Raw genomic sequence first — 21219 nt, 5'->3', positions numbered from 1 at the left:
ATCATTTCTGAATATCACAGTGAATAGAGTGCTGGACCTGGATTCACATTCAGTCTTAGACACTTATTAGCAGTGTGACCTTACGCAACTCACTTGAACCTATGTTTGCTTCAGCTTTCTAATCACACATAAACATAAATATAAAATGAGGATAATAAAAACCCTAAATCTCAAGATTATTGTGAGGGTAAAATATTGTGTTTATGAAAAATGTGTAAAGCACTTTGTAAAACTTCAATGACTCTATAATTTCTAGCTATTATTATCTATTAATATAGTGTTCCCCCTACTTTTATACCCAACAAGTTAAGCCACATAACAAAGGTTAAAAAAAGAGAAAAACAAGTCATCAAATGCCATCCACATCTGACAATATAATTTTTTTTAGCCTTTACCTTCCATCTTAAAATCAATACTGTATTGGTTCCAAGATAAAATAATGGTAAGGTCTAGGCAAATGGGGCTGAATGATTTGTCCAGGGTCACACATCTAGGAAGTGTCTGAGGCTAGATTTGAATCCAGGACCTTCTCTCTCTAGACCTGGCTCTCAATTCACTAATGCCTCCTGACAATATCTTTTGTATATGAAATCCTTGATCCCCTCTTTAAAGAAGGGTGAGAGGAAGATTTTCTCAGCTCTTCTTTGGGAACAACTTGATCATAAGATAAATGAAAGATACTTTTGAATCTCTGTATGTCATTAAAAAAATTCATTACTCAGTTCCTTTGCAGTCCTCAATAAGAAATGGATACCAATGTGAAGCTATAAACTGACTTGGATGCTCTAGGCATTAGTGACTCAAAGAGTGACTACTCCACCACTAATGCAAAACTCAACCCTCTCCACATGGTCTTGATGGAGTCAATGCCTAAAAAAAGTAATGAACACCAGCAGCTGGACAGCTCTCTCACGATAAACCTCTCTGACTTTGATTAGGCTATTGGACAATACAGATACAGTTCATTGCACAGCCCATTCTCCGGACCTTTCCAGATGGACACAAACCCTTTAAGAATTTGGGTCTAATTCTTCAGAGTATTCTCTAGAGTAGAGGTACTTGAATGGGCATTTCTGTTTTAGCAGAAGAAAAGTAAGGGGGAAATGTGTATCTGTATTTTGTCTAAGCAACTTTAAAGTAAATATGAAGTGAAACCCATATTTGTTAAGTTTTAAATATATGTGTATGTATAAATAGAGCGATAGATCAATCAATAGATGATAGAGAGACAGATAGATAGCTACCTATATACATAAAATTTCTGCTTGACATTAGGTATGCAATTTTGCTTTGGAAAAAAAGGTGTACATAAAAAAGTAGAACATTTTAAGGTTTGCAACGCACTTTATGTACATTAACTCATTTGATCCTCACAACAACCTTGTGTGGAATGTGCTATTATTATTGCCTTTTACAGATGAAGAAACTGAGGCTAAGAGGGGTGAAACTTGCTCAGGGTCATACAGCTAATAAATGATTGAGGCAAGAATTTAATTTGATTTGTCCTGACTCCAGGTCCTACAGTATACTTATTCTGCCATCTAATTCTCTCTTATAATTAGCATTTATTTAACACTATCAGATTTGTAAAGGACTTTATAAATATCAACTCATTCGATCCTCACAATCTGAGATGTAAATGAGATTATAATTTCTATTTTACAAATGAGTAAATTGAATGAGATAGGTAGAATGACTTGTCCAAGGTCACATAGTTAATACTAGTCTCATGTTGGATTCAGTCTCAATTCTTCTGGCCTCCAGGCTTAGTGCTCTATCTATTACAGCATGTAGCTGCCTCCTATGCATATATATATATATATATACACACACGTACACATAAATGAATTAGAGAGAATTTCATAACTGTGATTTCCTCATCAAAATGGGACAGCAGTTTTTTTTTTTTTCTGGGAGTTGAAGTCTTAGGAATTTTCCTGTTAAACTTAGAGGCTATGTGACTTGAACATGTTACACAGCGAGTATATGTCAAAGGTATAACTTGAACCTTCATGTCTTTGTGACTCCAGATTATTCACTATTTATTATGCTATACTCGTTTTCCTATTTGTAAAATAAATCTTTTGTCAAATTGGATTCCCTTGAATCTGAAGTTAGTGTATCATCCCAGTATGATACATCAAAGAACATAGAATTAAGAGGGACCTTATAGATTATGTATTTCAACCACATAATTAGGTAAAAATGAAACAGTAAAAAAAACAGGGAAATTAGTTTCCCAAGGTCACTTAGGTTGTAGGTGGCAAAACCAGAATTCTAACTCAGGCATTCTAACTTAATGTTCTCTCCAATGTACTATGCAGTCTCGGTAATGACAGTCATTATCTGCTTATAGAGCAGATAAAATAACCATGGGTTTCAGTTGGAGAATGACTTGTTAAATTAATTACAAGATATTCCAGAAGAGAGGTGTACAATCTCATCAAGCTAGAAAATATAGTGAGAACTTGGCCATTTAAGAAGTCAACCATCTCAGAAACTCTAAAGGCTTATTTAAATTATTATAAAATGTTCTGAAGAAAGCATTAATACAGAGTAATGACTAGAAAGTTAGCAGTTTCTTAATTGTAATAGCTACTGCTGTGTGTCCAGCATCCCTATTTTAGACCTCTATGCCTGGCTGGTAAATTCTCTTTTACTTACCACCAAATGGCATTTAATATTGACGAAAGCAGTGACTTCAGGGCATCTGGCCCTTCTCCACACACTACTCAAGGAAAGCAGGCTGTAAGTTGAGTGTCTCCAATTTACCCTGTACAAACATTGTTCAGAGATAGTTCTTTTCATGTTGACTTCCCCATTCGACTGTGAGCTGTATGAAAGCAGGCACGTACAGAGGCCACATGCACTGAAGCACAGAAGTTCTGTGCACCCTCTGAGTCGTTGGTCTGGCTCACTCATCCCAACCTACACTCACAGATCTAGATTTTAAGAGAAGGCTAACTACTAACTGGTTACATTCACCATCTTTCTGGGTCGTAGGAGTAACCCTGTTTTGGAAGGAATATACTTTCCTTACTCATCACTATAGCTTTTGCGCTCCTCCCATTGTGATTCCACCCAGCCTCTCATGTTGCTGACAAATTAGATTCTAAACATGACCATTTACTTAGCAATAAGGCAAAAAATAATAATGATACCACAGGTATTAGTGTATTAAAGAAAATGTAATAATAATAAATCTATCACAATCTTCACATAAATTTGGGTCATATTTCCCTACCAATCTATTCTGAGTCTATGGTGGAGAGTGGGCAGACCTTAGAGATTCCAGTAAGGGAAACATGCATGATTGAGGGACTCTCATGTACTTGGTGAAGTTTACAGCTCTGCGTTTTAGGCTTTGGTGGTGTCATTGATCTATTTAGAAATATTTTGAACTTAAGGCATTACTTTTCTTCTTCCTACTTTTCTTTTGAACCATACCATTCATCAACTGGGCATTTCTTCTTCTACTCTAGGACATCTAAATGTACAAGATCCTTCATCTTAGTCACTCTTAAAATGGCACTGAGAATCAGTCTTAATTAGCATAGTAGTTACCTTCAAGCCAGAGAACTGAAAAACTCATCAGGTTAGCTTTCTTTCTTTTTTTTTTTTAACTGGGTAATTCAGACACAACTAATGCACTTGTTGACGACTCACCAGGATACTGATTCAGTTCATCAACTTAAAACAAAATTTTGTTATTGTTGTTCAGTTGTGGTCTCTTCTTGGCAAAGATACTGCAGTGGTTTATTGTTTCCTTCTCTGGCTCATTTTACAGATGAGGAAATTGAGGCAAAGTAAAGTGATTTACTCGGGGTCATACAACTAGTAAGTGTCTGAGCCTGGATTAGAACTCATCTTTCTGAATCCAGGCCTGGCACTTCCTTCACTGTGCCACCTAGCTAGCTAACAAAACATAATTAACAGCAATAAACCTTCCTTCTCTGAGGCTTCACTTCTGTTAAATTCTAGGTGTCACTAAAAGACAATAGTTGTTGGTGAAACTCTTGTCCACTGATATGAAATCTCTTTCTAAACAATCAATAGTTTCATAACTGAAGGCTTCTGTCAACTGACTGTGCTGGGTGCCACTTTTTACTGGGCTCTAACAGAACTGACCTTTCCAGCCCCTCCTGTTTCTTCCCTCTTTAGTCTTCATTTGCTATTTTCTTTATCCAGTTATTCACATCAGAGCCAGCTGGTATTCAGAAACTTATTTTGCATTTAGGAGATTAAAATCTCACCTATAAAATCAATAGTTCTTATTTAATCATCTGCCAGTCTACAAACAATCATTTGATTTTTTATTTTCTGTGTTTTACCTTCTTAAGCCTTAAAAATAGTTACATGGAAATGAGCTGAGGGACCACAATTCCCTGTAGTCTCAACCATTCCAGACTTCAAAGAGGTCTAATTTAACAGTCTGTATCTCTGACAACTGTTTCTTTACACTTACATTCTAGCATTTTTTTTTAAAAACAAATAACCATTCTTTATCTGCTCCTTTTAAAACATCTATCTGTTCACATTCAAAAGAGACATCACCTTATAGCCTTTACAGGGTAACTTGAGCCCTTATGCTTATGCCATGATTCTTTATCTGCTTCCTTTTGCAACTAAGCTTCACTTATAGCCATATGAAAATTGTATTTCTTTACACACATATCTTAGCAATCTTCATACCAGAGGTTTTTTTCCTACACCCTATGGGCATAAAACTCTTCATCCCTGAAAGAAACAATACCTTATATCCTTTATCAATGGATTTATTATTATTAATATTATTATTAAAAATATCTCTATTTGATTTGTATTCTTAGCTTTTATCATAGTGCCTAGAACATAGTGTACACTTAATAAATACTTGTTTACTGACTGACTGATGACACACAAAAAAACAACCCAAACCTTTTTCTATCTCTTTAGCCCCAAACTGTTCTATATGAAAAGGTAGCACCATCACGGGGTAGTAACTGACATTAATATCACCAAATATTGCCAAACCTGAAAACTGGTAGAAAAGGCAGTGACGATCATCTCGAAATATCTAAAGGACCATTGTGTGAATGAGATTCATGGAGAAGACTTGAGTACTTATAAGAAAAGGCCTTTCAACCATTTTTCTATTGGAATGGGTTAATTTCAGTGGTTCATCTGGTATTCAGAGACTCACTTCTCACTTATGACATTTTAAAAAAAAAACATGCCAAATCCCACCGATGAAATCAATATTCCTTATTTATTCATCTGCTTATCTACACAGAATTATTTAATTTTCATTTAGTGAGTTTTACTTTCTTTAGGCTTAAAAACAACTCCATGCAAATTAGCTGAGGGACCTCAGTCCTTCTCTACCACTAGATGTATTCAATAGAGGAGATAATTTTATTGGAGGTAGGTAGTGTACAAATAGAAATTTGCTATACCTGAACTACATTTACCCAAAATCCTTTTAAGTTACCTCCTCATTTTATGTATGAAGGCTTGGAAGATAAATTTGGCTGAGATCCATGCTGCGGCTCTCTTTTTGGAGCTTGGGTTTTTGGATAAAGTGTGACAGGTGTGGGTCTCTCTGACTGTCCTCTGCTCACTTGACTGAATTAACCCCTTTCTTATTACTATTAAATCTTATATAATAGTTTGAGTATTTATTCATTTTTAATCTCACAGTAGATAGGATGTTGAACCAAATGACCCCTGAGGGCCTCTTATATATTTAACTGTGTTTGCATGAGGTGTATAAGACGATTCCATTATTCCCACCGAAGAGGAATTTTTCTTTTTAGTTGCTATGTATATTCTTGGTACATTTTGCTGAACATGTGTATATATATATATATATATATAGTTGGCTTCTATTTCATAGAGATATTGTAGAGAGCACTGATATGTTGCACAGCCTGTGAGAAATGCTTCTTTGGCAAATGGTAGTATCTAGAGCTGCCACACCCCAGTTGTGAACATGGAATTAGTCATCACTTAGCTGCTCAGATCATGTCCTGTTGGATTCAGATTTGCTGGGAAAAATGAGCTCTTGGTGATCAACATCACTGCTTATAAATGAGTAACACACACACCCACTCATGGGGGGAGAGAGAGAGAGAGAGAGAGACAGACAGACAGACAAAGAGAGACAGAGACAGAGACAGAGACAGAGACAGAGAGGCAGAGGCAGAGACAGAGTCAGAATTCAAATGCCAGAATGTATTCTGACTGGAGTATTTCATAAAGATTTTTACAATCTAAGTAAGTACCAGAGAATCAGTACTGAGAGACTCAAATTGATGGCCTGCGTAATTTCTATTTATCTCTTGAGAATCAATTGGATTATTGATCCAACTCCAAACATGTTTTGATTAAGTACATGACAAGATGGGCTTGACAACACTCCCAATTTATTGGAGTACACTATGTATTTAAATTCACATTTTCTGGGACTGGGTATAGCTGATCTTTGCTTGCCAGGATATGTCTGTCAACGTTGTATTCTAATGGCCACCTCTTCAAATCTCTGTAATTATATATGCTTCTGTGAATGGTTTCCATCATGCCGCTCAGCTCAGATCTTAAGCTGATGCAAAACCGGGTTAAAAAGATGAAATTGAAGATTAATTTTTTCCCTCCCTCCACAAATATTCAACCCAAAGACAGGTCAGCTCTTTTAAAATGTTTACGAAAAGGAACTGCACTTCAGGAAACAGTTCAGCTGTCAAGGTCTAGACCTCCAATGGTGCCCATTGTTATTAATGGAAATGATTATGGTATGGCAGGGAGATTCTGGGAAACCCTGCTTTTGTGAGGAGTATCAAGAATGGCTTGGCACCCTAAAACAATGCCATAAAGTGTTTTACTTTGTTCACTTCTGTGTTTCAGCTGGAAAGGTACAACATGCCTTTAGGATATGCAAATTTAAGCAACAAAAGAAAAAAAGAAAAATCTCACCATGAAAATATAGTTAGATTTAAATGTGCTAAATGGTACATGAACCAGTCAGGTTTTCATGATTTATCAGTTTTTAACTTCAAAGACTCTGGTTAGCTTGCATTTTTTAAACTAATGAGTTTATCACAGCCAGTGGGAAAATGGTTAAAGTATATCAGCTGTAAATTGGTACAAAGCACTAAAAGGGACATTAGCCTCTAATCAGATTCTAACAGTTCATTAAACCTGCCTTTCCAGAATCGTTCTTTGTCTATTTCTTCCCCCCTTCTGCCTGTGCCTTCCTCATAGGGGGAAGGAAGCTTCTTCCCTTTTTTCATCTGGGTAAGACCTCCTCGGGGATATGAAGCAATATCAGCTCATCCTTCTTTGTCTACAAACTAAACAGCCTACAGGATGCTTTATTATGGTAGATTCCTGATTTTGCTGTATAACCTAACTGCTCTTCTTATTAATCACGAAGGCAAGGGACTTCCTAGCTGGCTGGATAAAGGCTTTCCTGAGCCTAGATGGTGGAATGCCAAGCTGGCTGAGGTTGCAGCTCCACCCACCTCCAGCATCCAAACCACAGAAGCCATTGACGCCCTAGGACATGAGATCCATTCTTGATATGTAAACAAGAAGCTGGCCTGGTGGGAAAGAGAAATTTCAAGTTTGGAACACATTAACTTAGCTGGCCTGTATGGCTATAATTTCTCTTGCTCTAAGCTAAACATCAGGTGCAGAAATTTGGATAAACTGGAAAAGCCAAGAGTGAAGGTTTAAAATTGGTTGCCTTTTTTATTACTCTAGTTTATATACCTCAGGTACATTTCTGGGGAGGGGGGGGGGAGTAGGTAGGTAGGATCAGACATAAGGAGTTTTTGTTTATTTCTAAGCGGCAAAAAGAAATGGAGGAGGTAGTTAATAAACAAGCTCTGCTTTTTAACTGTGCAGTGTGACATCATCTAAGTAGCAAAGAAAGTTGATTTTCCAAAGTGGCCATTAATGAAGAGGCCCTTGCAAATGTCATTTCTCAAAGTTTCTTGAAAAATACAGTTATTTTTACAAAGAAAAGTTACAAATAGCAGCTTGGCTGAACTAAATTTTGTCACATTAGCATAACTAATTATACATTGTAATGAATTAATTATTAGTCATAATTAATTGGTGATTAAACAAACTTATTAGATTATGTAACCTGTGATTTTATATGACAAGAAATAAAAAATTCAATTAATCCATTTAATTCAATAAATATTTACTAGGCGTTTATTAAGTTCCTCAATTCTGTCCTTAGTAACTGAAGGAGATAAAAGGTAAACCAAGCTTGTCCATGACCTCAAGATACTACCACTCTAATAGACAGGTAAAGACCTGTTCAAAATTAATTCTAATATAATGTGGAACGTCATATGTCTAAAGAAAAGACAATGTGATATGAATGTTCAGAGGAGGGAGAAACTGTTTAATGTCTAGAAGAAAGGCTTCATGAAGAATGTGACATTTGATTTGAGCATTGATAGTTAGGTTTTTAAAAAGATAGAGATTAGGGAAGGGAAGGCATTCTCTGTCTAAAAGTAAAAGGATAAGTGAAAAAAATGTCTTCGGCAATGCAATGATGGCTGGAAAAACTAATGTATCATTTACAAGAAGCATAAGTATCCAAAAGGGGGAGTTTGATATCTTCTTGGCACTCTCTCCTAAGCAGACCACATTTGGAATACTCTGTACAATTCTAGGTGATATGATAAAAAGAGGATATTGGTAATGGAGACGCAGAGGAGAGCTAAAATGATGACTACATATAAGGATCTGGAAGGAGAGGAAGGGATAGGAGAAGGAGCATAGCTTGGAGAGAAGACCTAAGAGAAGCTTGATAGTTGATATAAAACAAGGATTATTTTCTTCCCCTCAGACATCAGGGGGAAAAGGTATAGTACAAGCTTGATAAAGGTGGGTTTTGTTTTGATAAGGAAGGGAAAAAAAAAAACAACTAGCTACTGCCAGAAGTATCCAGAAATGCAAAAAAAAGGCATCCTCACAAAGGAGTGGGTTCTCCTTTATTGGAGTTTTTCAGAGAAAGGATGGATTCCTACTAGCTATAGATTTTGTTGAGGGGATTCCTATTCAAGTATAGATTAGATTAAATGGGTCTCTACCAGTTCTGAAATTCCATAATTAAAAAACCCCACACTTTCATAATATTCAAAGGATTGTACTAGGCTTTAGGGAAAATACAAAGGTAAATAAGACCTAGTCCTTGACCTTGAAGGGCATGCAATCTAGCTGGAGAGATAAGCTGAATATACAAAAAAACCACAATATCAAACACTACATGAGAGTCTTAAAGAGATACAAAGAAAATGCTATCTTGATAGACTGCAGAGACTACCACAACTATATCTACATATATTTTCTTCCAAAGATCCTTACCCAGTGAGGAAAAAAAAAAGAAATCATGAGAGCATACTTTGAATCTTTAAAGTGTAGCCATTTTTCCAGCATATTAAATTATACAAGGCTACACTGAAAATGTGTAACTTGTGAGCCAGATTTTAGTAATTCTTTTAAGAAGGAAACATGATACCATATGACCATATGATCCCTCAGTATCTAACTGCCTTAAAAAAGTGTAGAGATTCTAAGTATTATAGAAAACGAATTTAATTGATTTAATTCTTTAAGAAAAAAACCCTCTATACATGAAATAATCAGAACAAGGTGAACATTGTACCTAGTAGTCACGATATTGTATGATGATCAACTGTGGAAAACATGGCTATTACCAGCAATGCAATAATTTGGGACAATCCTGAAAGACTTATGAAAGGGAATACTGTCCACCCCCAGAGAAAGAACTGTTGGAGTAAGATGGATGTGGATCAAAGAGTACTATCTTTCACATCAGTGTATTTATGGTTTTAATGGGAGGTTTTGGTTTCATGTGAGAGTTCCCTTACAACAATGACCAATATAGAAATGTGTTTTATGATAGTACATGTATGGGCCAGGAAAAAAAAAATCCATATGCAGCTACCCCAGATCTGTTCATAGGATATTTTCGTAAAGTAAAAACCAAATATAAACTTTTTCAGAAAGTAGATGATTTCTAGAAGCGTGCCTTCACACTACTTAATCATTTATTCTTACTAACTTAGTCTTCTGAATCATGTATCATGGGATACATTGGTAGGAGCTTTAAAGTGTCAAGAAGCAAAATACTGGAGAACTCATTTGAAGGAAGTTTAAATATGAATAGAATTTGTTGTAATTATCAAAATTATTTATACCTGGATTTTGTACTCCATTTACTCATTTTTAAATAGGTTGTGCATTTCTGAAAATTGATTATCATTTAATTGTGATTTAGACCACCCAGTTTTCCCATTCCTGCACTTTCCAAAGCTGTGGAATAGAGAAATCTGCCTGACCCCTCCCTTCACCACTCTTGCAGGAGTGAGATGAATTGTTCCAGCCCTACATAAATTGAGGGAGGGCTTCCCTAGTCTGGTTTATTACAGCCTGACCTCCAACCCAGAGGTCAGAAAATCAGACTGATTAATTCAACTTCCTGGTCATCATTTCAAATGAAATTTCAGATTAGGGAGGGATAATTGGTTATGCTGATATTCTCATTTAATTATACCTCATTGCTTTTAAAAAGTAATTCAGCAGTACTAGACATAAAGCATGGAAGGCAGATGTCAGAAATATTCTTTTGTCTTTTATAGTTTATTTCTTTTCTTTTCCTTTTTCTCTTTTCAGAAAATCAGCACCTTTGAGAACAGAATGTTAATGCTTGATGGGATGCCGGCAGTCAGAGTCAAAACAGAGCTGTTGGAATCTGAACAAGGGGTAAGTTGAGGTTTCTAGACACTCCCCTTCCCCCAACCCTTTTCCTGATAGCCATAATCATTTCCAGACTTTAGGCAAGCTCTTTAGCAGACACATATGTAACCCTCCAGTATTCTGAATAATACCCACCCTCCAACCCCTTCAAACATTACCCATTTGTGAGTGCAGGCAATCTGGCCTTTAGGAAGGTGTATTCATTCACCTCGTGGGAACCATATGGTCACTCCTTAGATGTAGCTTGGTAAATGTTTTGAAAAGCCTAATAAAAATCCAAAACAAAGAAGAAAGAATAAGTATCAAGAAAGGTAAGACTAGTCTCTCAATGTAGTTTGGGGCTTTTAAAACGGGAAAGCAGCTGAGTACAGGTAGGGGTATAGCAGAGTTAATGTTTGCAGGATGAATTTTTCTATTGACATTTCAATTTATCCTGTTTCACACCATAAGAAGAGGGGGGATACTTGATCAAATTGAAGGTCAGTATATTTGAAGTGTCTGTAAAAGCAAGTGGAAATACTACTTTAAACATATCTCCTAATTGTTGAATTAATTCATGGCTACTGAAAAATTTAAAGTCTGAGATTGCAGCTGGATTTTTTAAAAGGGCATGGATAATTTCACAACTGTTAACATTTATAGCTCTGCTAGTTAAAATAATGATAAGGGCAGTGGGATTGCATCATCTATAAGGTGAGCCTTTCATTGAGAAAGAAAGGAAATGATGGCTTGTGTGCCAGGCTGTACATTGACTATCTGAATCATGGAAGAATTGTTTTTAAGGGAGCAGGGATAGCTAGAGATAGAAAGCAAAACAAAACAAAAAAATAGATAGTCTGGTACTTGCATGGGGTTCTCTCTTCTAAAATCTGAATAAAAGATTACTTTCTCCTTCCATTTGACAATCACAATAATTTTCAAAATAATGCTCTGAAATCTCACCATTTTCTGTAAAGCAGAATTAGGAGGGTTTACCTTGGACACCCTCTAAGTGGATTATTACTGATATTTCTCTAAATAATTTTGTTTTAAAGCAATAAGCTTTCTATTAGGATGGTCTTCTACATGGAACCAAAGGTGGTATAGTAGATAGAAATAAGCACTGCAAAACAAAAGGTCTGGGTACTGATCAAGAGTTTAGCTTATATAATATCTGGCATATAGTAGGTGCTTAATAAGTGTTTATTGATGGACACCAGTTCAGTTGTTTACTAGCCATGAAAACTTAGGCAAATAACTTAAACTCTCAGGGCTAAAAAATTGAGATAATTATGTTTGTATTATCTACCTCTCAGTTTTGGCACACTGCAAACCTTGAAGCATTATGTAAATAAAGGTGGGTTTTTTTATGGTTGTCAGTATTTTAGGGAGACTCTGGGACTTTAGCCTTGTTTCTGAGACTTCTTTGCAAGGATTAATATCTAGATTTAGAATTCACTTATTTTCCAATTATTTCATCCACTGATAAAAGTCAATGAATAGAACTCTCGTGGTCACATTTCCTCTCTCAATTGGGGTTGCAGCATAGGGTAGTGGGGGAGAAAAAATCCAACCACCATCGCAACAAAACCATTGATTAGGAAGACAGTGGGCCAGGGGACGTGACTTTATACCTGTACTCTCTTACTATTTATGTGATCCTTAGGCAAATTATTTAACTTCTCAGCCTTCAATTTCCTCATATTTAAAATGAAGGAGTTGTAAGAGTTGATTTAAATGATCTCCTTCAAATGAATAGTATTAATATATTTAAATATTTAATGAAATAATATAGCATTTTAAGGTTTGCAAAGCATATTATAAATATTATCTTATTTGATTTTCACAGCAACCCTGGGATATAGGTAATACCATTAAATCCCATTTTGTTGTTTTTAGTCATTTTTCAGTCATGTTCAACTCTTAACTCCTTTTGAGATTCTCTTGGCAAAGATACTGGAGGGGTTTGCCGTTTTGTTCTTCAAGAAAACCCCCAAACATTTTACAGATGAGGAAACTGAGGCCACTGATGGTTAAGTGACTTGCCCAGGGTCGCAAGTAAGTATCATAGGCTTGATAGAACCTAGGTTATCCTGACTCCAGGTCCAGCACTCTAGTACTTTGTCACAGAGCACTATTGTTTTTTCTTGATTTTATCTGGATTATCCTTGTCAAAGTGTCTATATATCTATAAATTGGCTGTCATAATTAGGACAGTGTCATACTATTTATATCAGCACATCACCAAGAAATATATCACAATCATCAAGTAACTCTAGACAACGCAGATGAAAAAACCAAGATGAAATAATACTATAAAATGTGAACTGTTGAAGAGCAGAGATTATCTTGCTTTTATATTTGAATCATCAGCACCTCGTTTACTGCTATGCTTTTGCATTTTTGATTGAATAAAATGGCTTTCCTAACCTGACCAGACCCTATCTGAATTAATCAGATAATGCCAATTCTTCTTCATCACTTTTTTTCCGGATGCTTTTTTCCCCTCTCTGAGTTCTCTTTTGCTGATTTATTCCTTGGTGCATGGATCCTTTAATAGAAGTATATAGAAAGTAATATTTATAGCACATATGTTTTGATGATCATAAGTGAGCCTATTCTAATATTTAATTTTGAGTGATTGGTGTTTTCTCTGTTAATGAGAAGGAAATGAAAAATCCATTTATATTTCATAACCTTAAATATAAGATGACTCAACAGTCCCTTCAACTCAAAAAACAGTAAATCTATTTGCGTATGGAGAGAGATTGGGGGTAAGTGTATGTGTGTGTGTGTGTGTGACAAAGAAGGTAATGGGAAAAGCATGAAAAGCAAACTAGAGAACATAACTTGAACACTGATGAATAGCAGATAGTATTGCTCCACACAAATTAAAATTAAAAATTAATAAAAATTAAGTTAAAATTAATACTATGTATTGATTCTAAAGCAGAATATTGGTAAGGGCTAGGCAGTGAGAGTTAAATTACTGCTCCAGGGTCACAAACCTCAGAAGAGGTCAGATTTAAACCCAGGAGCTCCTGTCTCCAGGCCTGACTCTATTTACTGAGCTACTTTGCTTTCCTACTCTCCTTATACCTTGATATGATTTATTATAATCTTGAGTATGGATTTTGGAAAAATTAAATACATATTTCAATGTCTATTCAGTTCTTTTTGAAATCTATTTTATGTAGCTCTGAAATAGCAAGAGAAATATATCATTTAAATTTTTGAGTGAGAATTGAACAAAACTTTATTTGAATTTGTGTACTTACTTGTTAACTTTTTGTGCATTACTTTATGCTTATAGATTTCTTCATTTTATTCCTTTTTTCCCAAATCTTCTTGGTGTCCCTTGATACCATTGAGTAGAATTAAAGCTACTCCATTCAGATCTCTACAACTTGGTGCCATCCTACTTGTCCAAGTTAATCTAACATTTTCCCTGCTATTTATTTGTCCTATTTCATAACCACGGCAGAATATTCCTGACTCCCTAAAATGCTTTTTGGTTTCCCATTGCCTCAAGTCACTTTTTAGGTTTCAAATACCCTCCCTCTCTCCGGTTGACTTTAATATCAGGGTTATTTGTGTACGTGTTTTATTCAGCTGTCAGACCACAGGTACCATGGAAGCAGGAACCAGATCTTATCTAAACTATTTGCTGTCTTCAGGTTTTACCTTCCATAGTACTCTACATACAGTAGTTGCTTAATATATGCTAAACATATATTATAAATTATGAATTAAAAAGTATTATTAAATTAAAATTATTAATTTTTAAATATTGAATTAAAATTATGGTTTAATTAAAATCATATTAATTTTATGAATTAAGAATAATGATTTGTCTGTGCTATTATTTTTTCAACCTTCACCTTATTAATTAGAATAGATACAAACCATAAGTTCTAAGGCAAAAAAGCATTAAGGACCAGGCATTTGGGGTTAAGTAATTTTCCCAGAATCACATAGCTTGGAAGTGTCTGTGGTCACATTTGAATGCAGGACCTCCCATCTCTAGGCATGGCTTGCTAACCATTGAACCATCTAGCTGCACCAGCCTGTGCTTTTCTTTAAAATTATAAATAAAACAATGGAAGTATTACTGACTTCAGAGTTACAGGACTTGATTTCATATCCTTCCTTTACTGTCTATTTCATTTTCCTAATTTTTAAAAATGAGATAAAATGAGGAAAATGAGGCCCAGAAAGATTAAGTATCTTCTCAATCTCTGAATATCTGAATCTTTAATCCTAATTCAGAATTGGATTAAGCTTCCCTTCACTTCATATGTTTTACTTTGTTTCATCATTTGGAACAATAGACATGATAGGAATACTCTTGCCAATTATATTATAGCCCAGAACTCTTTCAGGAAGGTTGACACTTTCTTCTGTGAAATGAAAATATATTTGTGAAATTCAGATTCTGTTATTTATGCATGAGTATTAAAGACTGAGTATTAAATAAATAATTAAGCAACATAGAACAGGAACCTATTTAATGGATTTGCTACTTATTCTTTCTTGCTGGATACTGTAGTCTAGCTTCACTTGTTTAAAGAAAAAACCCTTACTTTCTGTCTTAGAATTGATACTGTCAGTTCCAAGGCAAAAAAGCAATAGGCAAATGAGATTAAGTGACTTGTCCAGGGTCACTTAGCTCGGAAGTGCCTGGGGCACTAAGACCTCTCATCTCTAGTACTGGCTGGCTGTCCACTGAGCCATTTAGTTGCTTCCAGCTTCCCTCATGGCATTATTCACATATAGATGTATATATAATATACTCTATTTGAAACATGACCTATGAATTAGAGCAGGTAATATTTGTAAAGTGCTTAACACACTGCCTAGTGCATAACAGATATTATATGGTTGCTAGATATAATAATAATAATAATAACTTATGTATTGATGAGTATTTCCTAATGCCAGTGGATACATGGTAGTTCAGGACACAATAGCCACAATTTAGTTGCTTCTCTTCTCGCATTGATTATGCACACTATGTAGTCAAGTGCTCATATTGTCTCATATCTAACAATTCATGAACAGTTTCCTAAACATTTGCTATGTGCAAACTACTCCATTAATTCGGATTTCAGGTTGGATCACACGTAGTTCCTTAAGCCATTTTAGCAGTCAACACGTCCATATTGAAGAAGCATTTATTAAATGCTTGCTACATGCCAAGCATCAGGCTAAGAGCTGGCACATAGGAATGCAAAAAATAATAAATTCCTAGAGCTCAAGAACTTAGATTCCAATGAGAGTTTTTATTGTTTTAGATATGTCCATCTCTTCTGTGTCTCCAACTGGGTTTTTTTTTTTTTTTTGGCAGAGATATTGGAATGATTTGCCTTGTCCTTCTCCAGCTCATTTTAAAAATGAGGAAACCGAGGAATGGAGAAAGCCTTGCCCATAGTCACACACGTAGTGAGTGTCTGAGGCCAGATTTGAACTCAAGAAAAGTTGAGTCTTCCTAGACATCATGGAAACTTCTTCATGCAAATGTATACTGTATATACAAAGATAATATACTTAATATATGCAAGAGTTAGAAGGAATCTCAGAAAGAAATTTTTAAAAAGGGGCAGTTAAGTAACTCAGTAGATTGAGATCTGGGGCTGGAATCAGGAAGACTCATCCTCCTGAATTTAAATATGACCTCAGACACTCTACTAACTATGTGACCCTTTGCCAGTCGCTTAAGCCTGTCTGCCTCAGTTCCTCATCTGTAAAATGAGCTGGAAAAGGAAATGGCAAACTACTTTAGGATTTCAGCCAAGAAAACTCCAAATAGGTTCATGAAAAGTTGTGTATGACTGAAATGAGTGAACAGTGAACATCTCAGAAAGAAGACTGTGCCATTATGGAGAACAAGAAAAAGCTTCTTGAATCCAGTGAAATTTCAGCTAATATTTGAAGGAAGCCAGAAGATGGAGGTGAGATGAGAAAGAATTCCAAGCATGGGGCAGAGTCAGTAAAAATGCATGGTTAGAAATTGGAGCAGTTTTTGTGTATTATGAGGAACAGTATGGAGACCATAATTGCTGGATATTTGAGAATGTGGATTAAGGAAACTGTAAAAAGACTAGAAAAGTAGGAAGGAATCAGGTTTTGAAGGGATTTAAAGGGTAGAAGATTTTATCTCTGATCCTGGAATTGATAACAGTATGAAAAAATACTGGAGATTATTAAGTAAGGAATGGCATTGCTAGAAATACAGTCTCAGAAAATCCTTTTGGCACCTGAATGGAGGATCAAAGATGGTGGAGAGTGGGAAGAGATTTGAAAAGAACAATTTGAAGGATATTTCAATTGCATCAGTGTGAGAAGAGGATTTGAACGAGGGTGATGGGTATATGATTATGGAGGAAGAATAGCTATTTAGATTTAAAGGTAGGAATGATAAAATTTAATATTAGATTGAATATGTGATGTAAGGCAGAATGAGGAGTCAAGAATGGTACCATAATTGCACATCTGTGTGCCTGGGAGAATTTGTTCCTTCAAGAATAATAGAAAACTTGGGAGAGATTAGGTTTTGAGGGGAAAGGTAATGAGTTCTTTTTGGGGTATATTGAATTTTATATGCAAACCAGGTATCTAATGAGGTGGGCCTAGAGCTCACAGGAGAGACTAAGGCTGGATATATAGCTCTACCTATATATCATTTGCAGAGAGATGGTAATTAAATCCATCGTCTCTAATGAGGTAATCAAGTGAGATAATAGAGAGAAAAAAAGAGAAGACCTAAGAGAGAACCCTAGGGACTCCCATTGCTATTGGGGTTTTGCGTGAATAGAAATATGCATCTGAGAAGGAGAAGTTGCAACGAGAGATGGAAAAATAAAAGCTTAGCGAGCAGAGAGGAGTAACCAAGAGAAGATGGCCAACAATGTTAGTTGTTTCAGAGAGGTCAAGGAAAAATTCTGAAAGAAAAATAGATTTGTAATTTGGGTGTGAGGAAGGAGGTATTGTAGAAGGCTTGAAGAAATATCAAAAGCCTCAGAATAAACATCAAAGTGAGGGAGAAAAACAGGGTTGGGGATTGAAAGGCAGAGGGAAAGATTAAAGGATAAAATATGTGTTTAAATAAAAGAATTGTAGAGATCATGAACATATAGAATGCTGTCAGTGATAGCAAGATCATGGGGATGGCTGTCTATCTCTATGTATGTCTGAGTTTGAGTAGAGCAATGGGTCATTGGGATGGTGGAATTGGGAAGGCAGATTATTTTTAGGAGCTTCAATATGAATGTTGAAGTTTCTTAGTATGAGGGCAGAAATTGAGATGGAAAGACTATGAGCTGGGCACTAAATTTAGCAAGAAAGCACAGTAGAAGGGGCAAGTAGGTGGTTCAGTAGATTGAGAGCCAGGTTTAGGGAAGAGAGATCATGAGTTTGAATGTGGCCATTGACACAGTCACTTAAACCCCTTTTCTTATCTCTTACTGCTCTTCTTCCTTGGAACTAATACACAGTTTTGATTCTAAGGTGGAAGTTAAGGGTTTAAAAAAATAAGATAAAAGAAAGGAAAGATGTCAGGAGATAGCCACCGGCATATGGACTGGGTGATAAGTTCAAATATTATGAATGTCAAAGGAGGAGAGGTTGTTAAATGAAGGGAAAATTTGGAAATAATATGGAACAGAGTATTCCAAACTCTTCCACAAGTCCTACCTACCCAACCCTTACGGAATGACCAGTAATTTGAGGTGAGCAAAATTATAAACTTTTTTGAAAGTATAACTGGAGATAGTGTCATCATGAAGAAACCAGGTTTTAGTGAGTATTAGAAGATGGAGTGAGAAAAGAAAAGATTTAGGAAGAAAGGAAGTTTGTTAATGACAACCAGTTTAAACAGTCACAGTTAACATTTTCAGAACATTACTTTTTCAGAAGTAATTTCACTTTTACTTTTATTTATAAGTGAAACCTGAATAATCCTAAGGTACCTCTGGTAATTCATAACACTGAACTATAATTTTAGGAGGGGATGGGTTTTCACCATTAGCAATATCATCGTGAGTTTTAAAAAAAAGAGTATTTATCAATCAAGGAGTAGAAATTGGAGGCAAAATTGATAAATTTTACTAAAGAGAGGTTAAAGGACTGTGCACAAGAAAAGGAGTATCTTTAAATTAACAAAAAGAATGGACTTTAAAAATATTTACTATTATTTTATCTGACATTCAGTATAACTATTATTGTTCAGTTACTCCAGTCATGTTTAACTCTTTGTTAACCCATTTGAGGTTTTCCTGGCAAAGTCCTTGAGTAGTTTAACTTTCTTTCCTCAGCTGACCTTATAGGTGAAGAAAATGAGGCAAACAAGGTTAAGTGACTTACCCTGGGTCACCTAGCTAGTGTTTGAGGCCAAATTTGAACTCGGGTCTTTCTGATTCCAGGCCTGGCACTCAATCACTGTGTTTCCTACCTGCTTAATACGTACTCCCCAGCAGTACAATTTTCACAGTGCAGTCAGTTTTAGAAGAAAATCCAAATTAACATTAACCATATAGGGACAAAACACTAAAAGTCCTAATCATCAAGAGAATATTAATTAAGGCAATTTTAAACAATCATGTTATTGTTCTCAAAAGAATGGTTAAAAATGACAGAAACCCATTATTAATTTGGATATTAGGAAACATGTACCATAAATACATTTTGGTAGGACTTTGAATCAGCAAAACCCAAATTGATCAGTAAGACTTTAAATTTGTCAAAACAAAACATTTTGGAGAGCGTTATGCAATAAGTTACCCAATTGCTTATACTTTTGTACTCAATAATTCAGTTGTTGAGACTTTATTCTAAGATATCTTTATAGGAAAAAAGATGTTATCTGTGCAAAAATATTCATAGCTGCTGTATTTGTAATAGAAAAAAATGGGAAAACTATTCAGCATTTGGAGAGTGACTGAATCAATCATGGTATATTAATACAATTTATTTTTATAGTGTATTAACATGAGAAATATAAAACATACAAAAATGGAAATATTTGTGAAGATTAACACAGAATAAGACCAACAGAACCAGGAGTATATACACATTGTATACATTTGTATTTGGATTTTTAAAAAAAGTCTTTATTTAAAAAAAAAAGTCGTGCTAAGCACCTACTGTGTGTTTAACTCTGGGGTTACAAAGAAGAAGTATCATTCTTGTTCTCAAGGAGTTCATGGTCTAATTGGGAGAACAATATGTAAATAATTATGAGAGAGAGAGAGGGATAGAGAGATGATAGATAGATAGATAGATAGATGGATAGATAGATAGATAGATAGACAGACAGATAGATAAGTAGATAGATAGGCAGATAGACAGATGAATCTTCTATATAATAAAGTGATGATAATAGCAAAAAGAAAAGGCTAAAATAAGGGAGAACTGTAAAAGAACATTTTGCAGAAAGCAGGACATTAGTTTGAGGCTTGAAGGAAGCCAGGAAGTAGATGAGGGAGGAGAGTGATTTAGGCATGGAAGATAGCCAGTGAAAATGTCCAGAATTGGAAGATAGGTTTTGTTCAAGGAATACCAAGGAGGCCAGTGTCATTGGATTGCTGATTTCATGGGGATAAGGAATGATTAGAAAGGTTGAAAAGGACCTACCTTTTAAAGCCAGATTATGAAGGGCTTTAAATACCAAAGAGAGCCACTAAAGTGTATTGAATAGGGTTAGACCTGTACTCTAGAGAGATCAGTTTGACAACTCAATAGATGCTGGACTGGAGTAGGGAGGGGAGGGAGACCAGGTAGTGTCTATTGCAGTAATCTATGCTTGAGGTAATGAGGGCTTGAACCAAAAGGGCGATGTTATCAGAGTAGAGAAGGGGACATATTTGAGAGATTTTGTGAAGGTAGAAAGGATGGCTTAGAAACAAATTAGATATGTGGGATAACAGAGTCAGGACTTCAAGCTAACACCAATGCTGAAAGTGTGGTTGACAGCAAGGATATTACCCACAACTATAACAGGGAATTTCAAAAGGACGGAGGTTTTGTGGTGAAAGATCATGGGCATGTTTTGAACATGATGAATTTAAGATGTCCACATGACATCCACTTCCAGATGCTCAGAAAGATATGAAACAAATCATTATGGATGATGACTGATTTAGGCATTATACAAAGTTAATATAGAAGTCTGACCTGTTTTCTATAGGAAGCTTAGAATTCTTTTTTTTTTTTTTTACCAATTTCAGTGTCATGCTGTTAGTATGCACCTAATAAAAATCTATGTAATGAAATTGACTTGAATGTATAAGATGATGCAGACAAAACAAACTTTAAGCCAACTAGATTATAAACTCCTTAATGATATGTTACTTTTTATGTATGTATCTTTCATTTAACCCACTACAATGCATAGTTTTTCATCTGAAACTATTTTGAAGAATTCCAGAATTATAAATTTTCAGAATTGGATGGAGTCTTAGTGTC

The 21219-nt window shown here is 35.4% G+C and overlaps 1 protein-coding gene across 18 annotated transcripts in view; it reads left to right on the top strand.

The window, feature by feature from the left end:
• The window catches only part of KLF12 (KLF transcription factor 12), a 564503-nt gene that overhangs the window by 245852 nt on the left and 297432 nt on the right, over positions 1 to 21219 (top strand). For all 18 annotated transcript variants that reach the window (XM_016424983.2, XM_056807734.1, XM_056807726.1 and 15 more), the window contains one exon: positions 10696 to 10785. In XM_016424983.2, the coding sequence (XP_016280469.1) occupies positions 10696 to 10785 (90 nt within the window). The remainder of the gene's footprint in view (positions 1 to 10695; positions 10786 to 21219) is intronic.

Source organism: Monodelphis domestica, chromosome 8 (genome assembly GCF_027887165.1).
Source record: "Monodelphis domestica isolate mMonDom1 chromosome 8, mMonDom1.pri, whole genome shotgun sequence".
Taxonomy (NCBI): Eukaryota; Metazoa; Chordata; class Mammalia; order Didelphimorphia; family Didelphidae; genus Monodelphis; species Monodelphis domestica.
The sequence above is the reverse complement of the archived record's forward strand: the minus strand, read 5'-3'. Positions and strand labels throughout refer to the sequence as shown.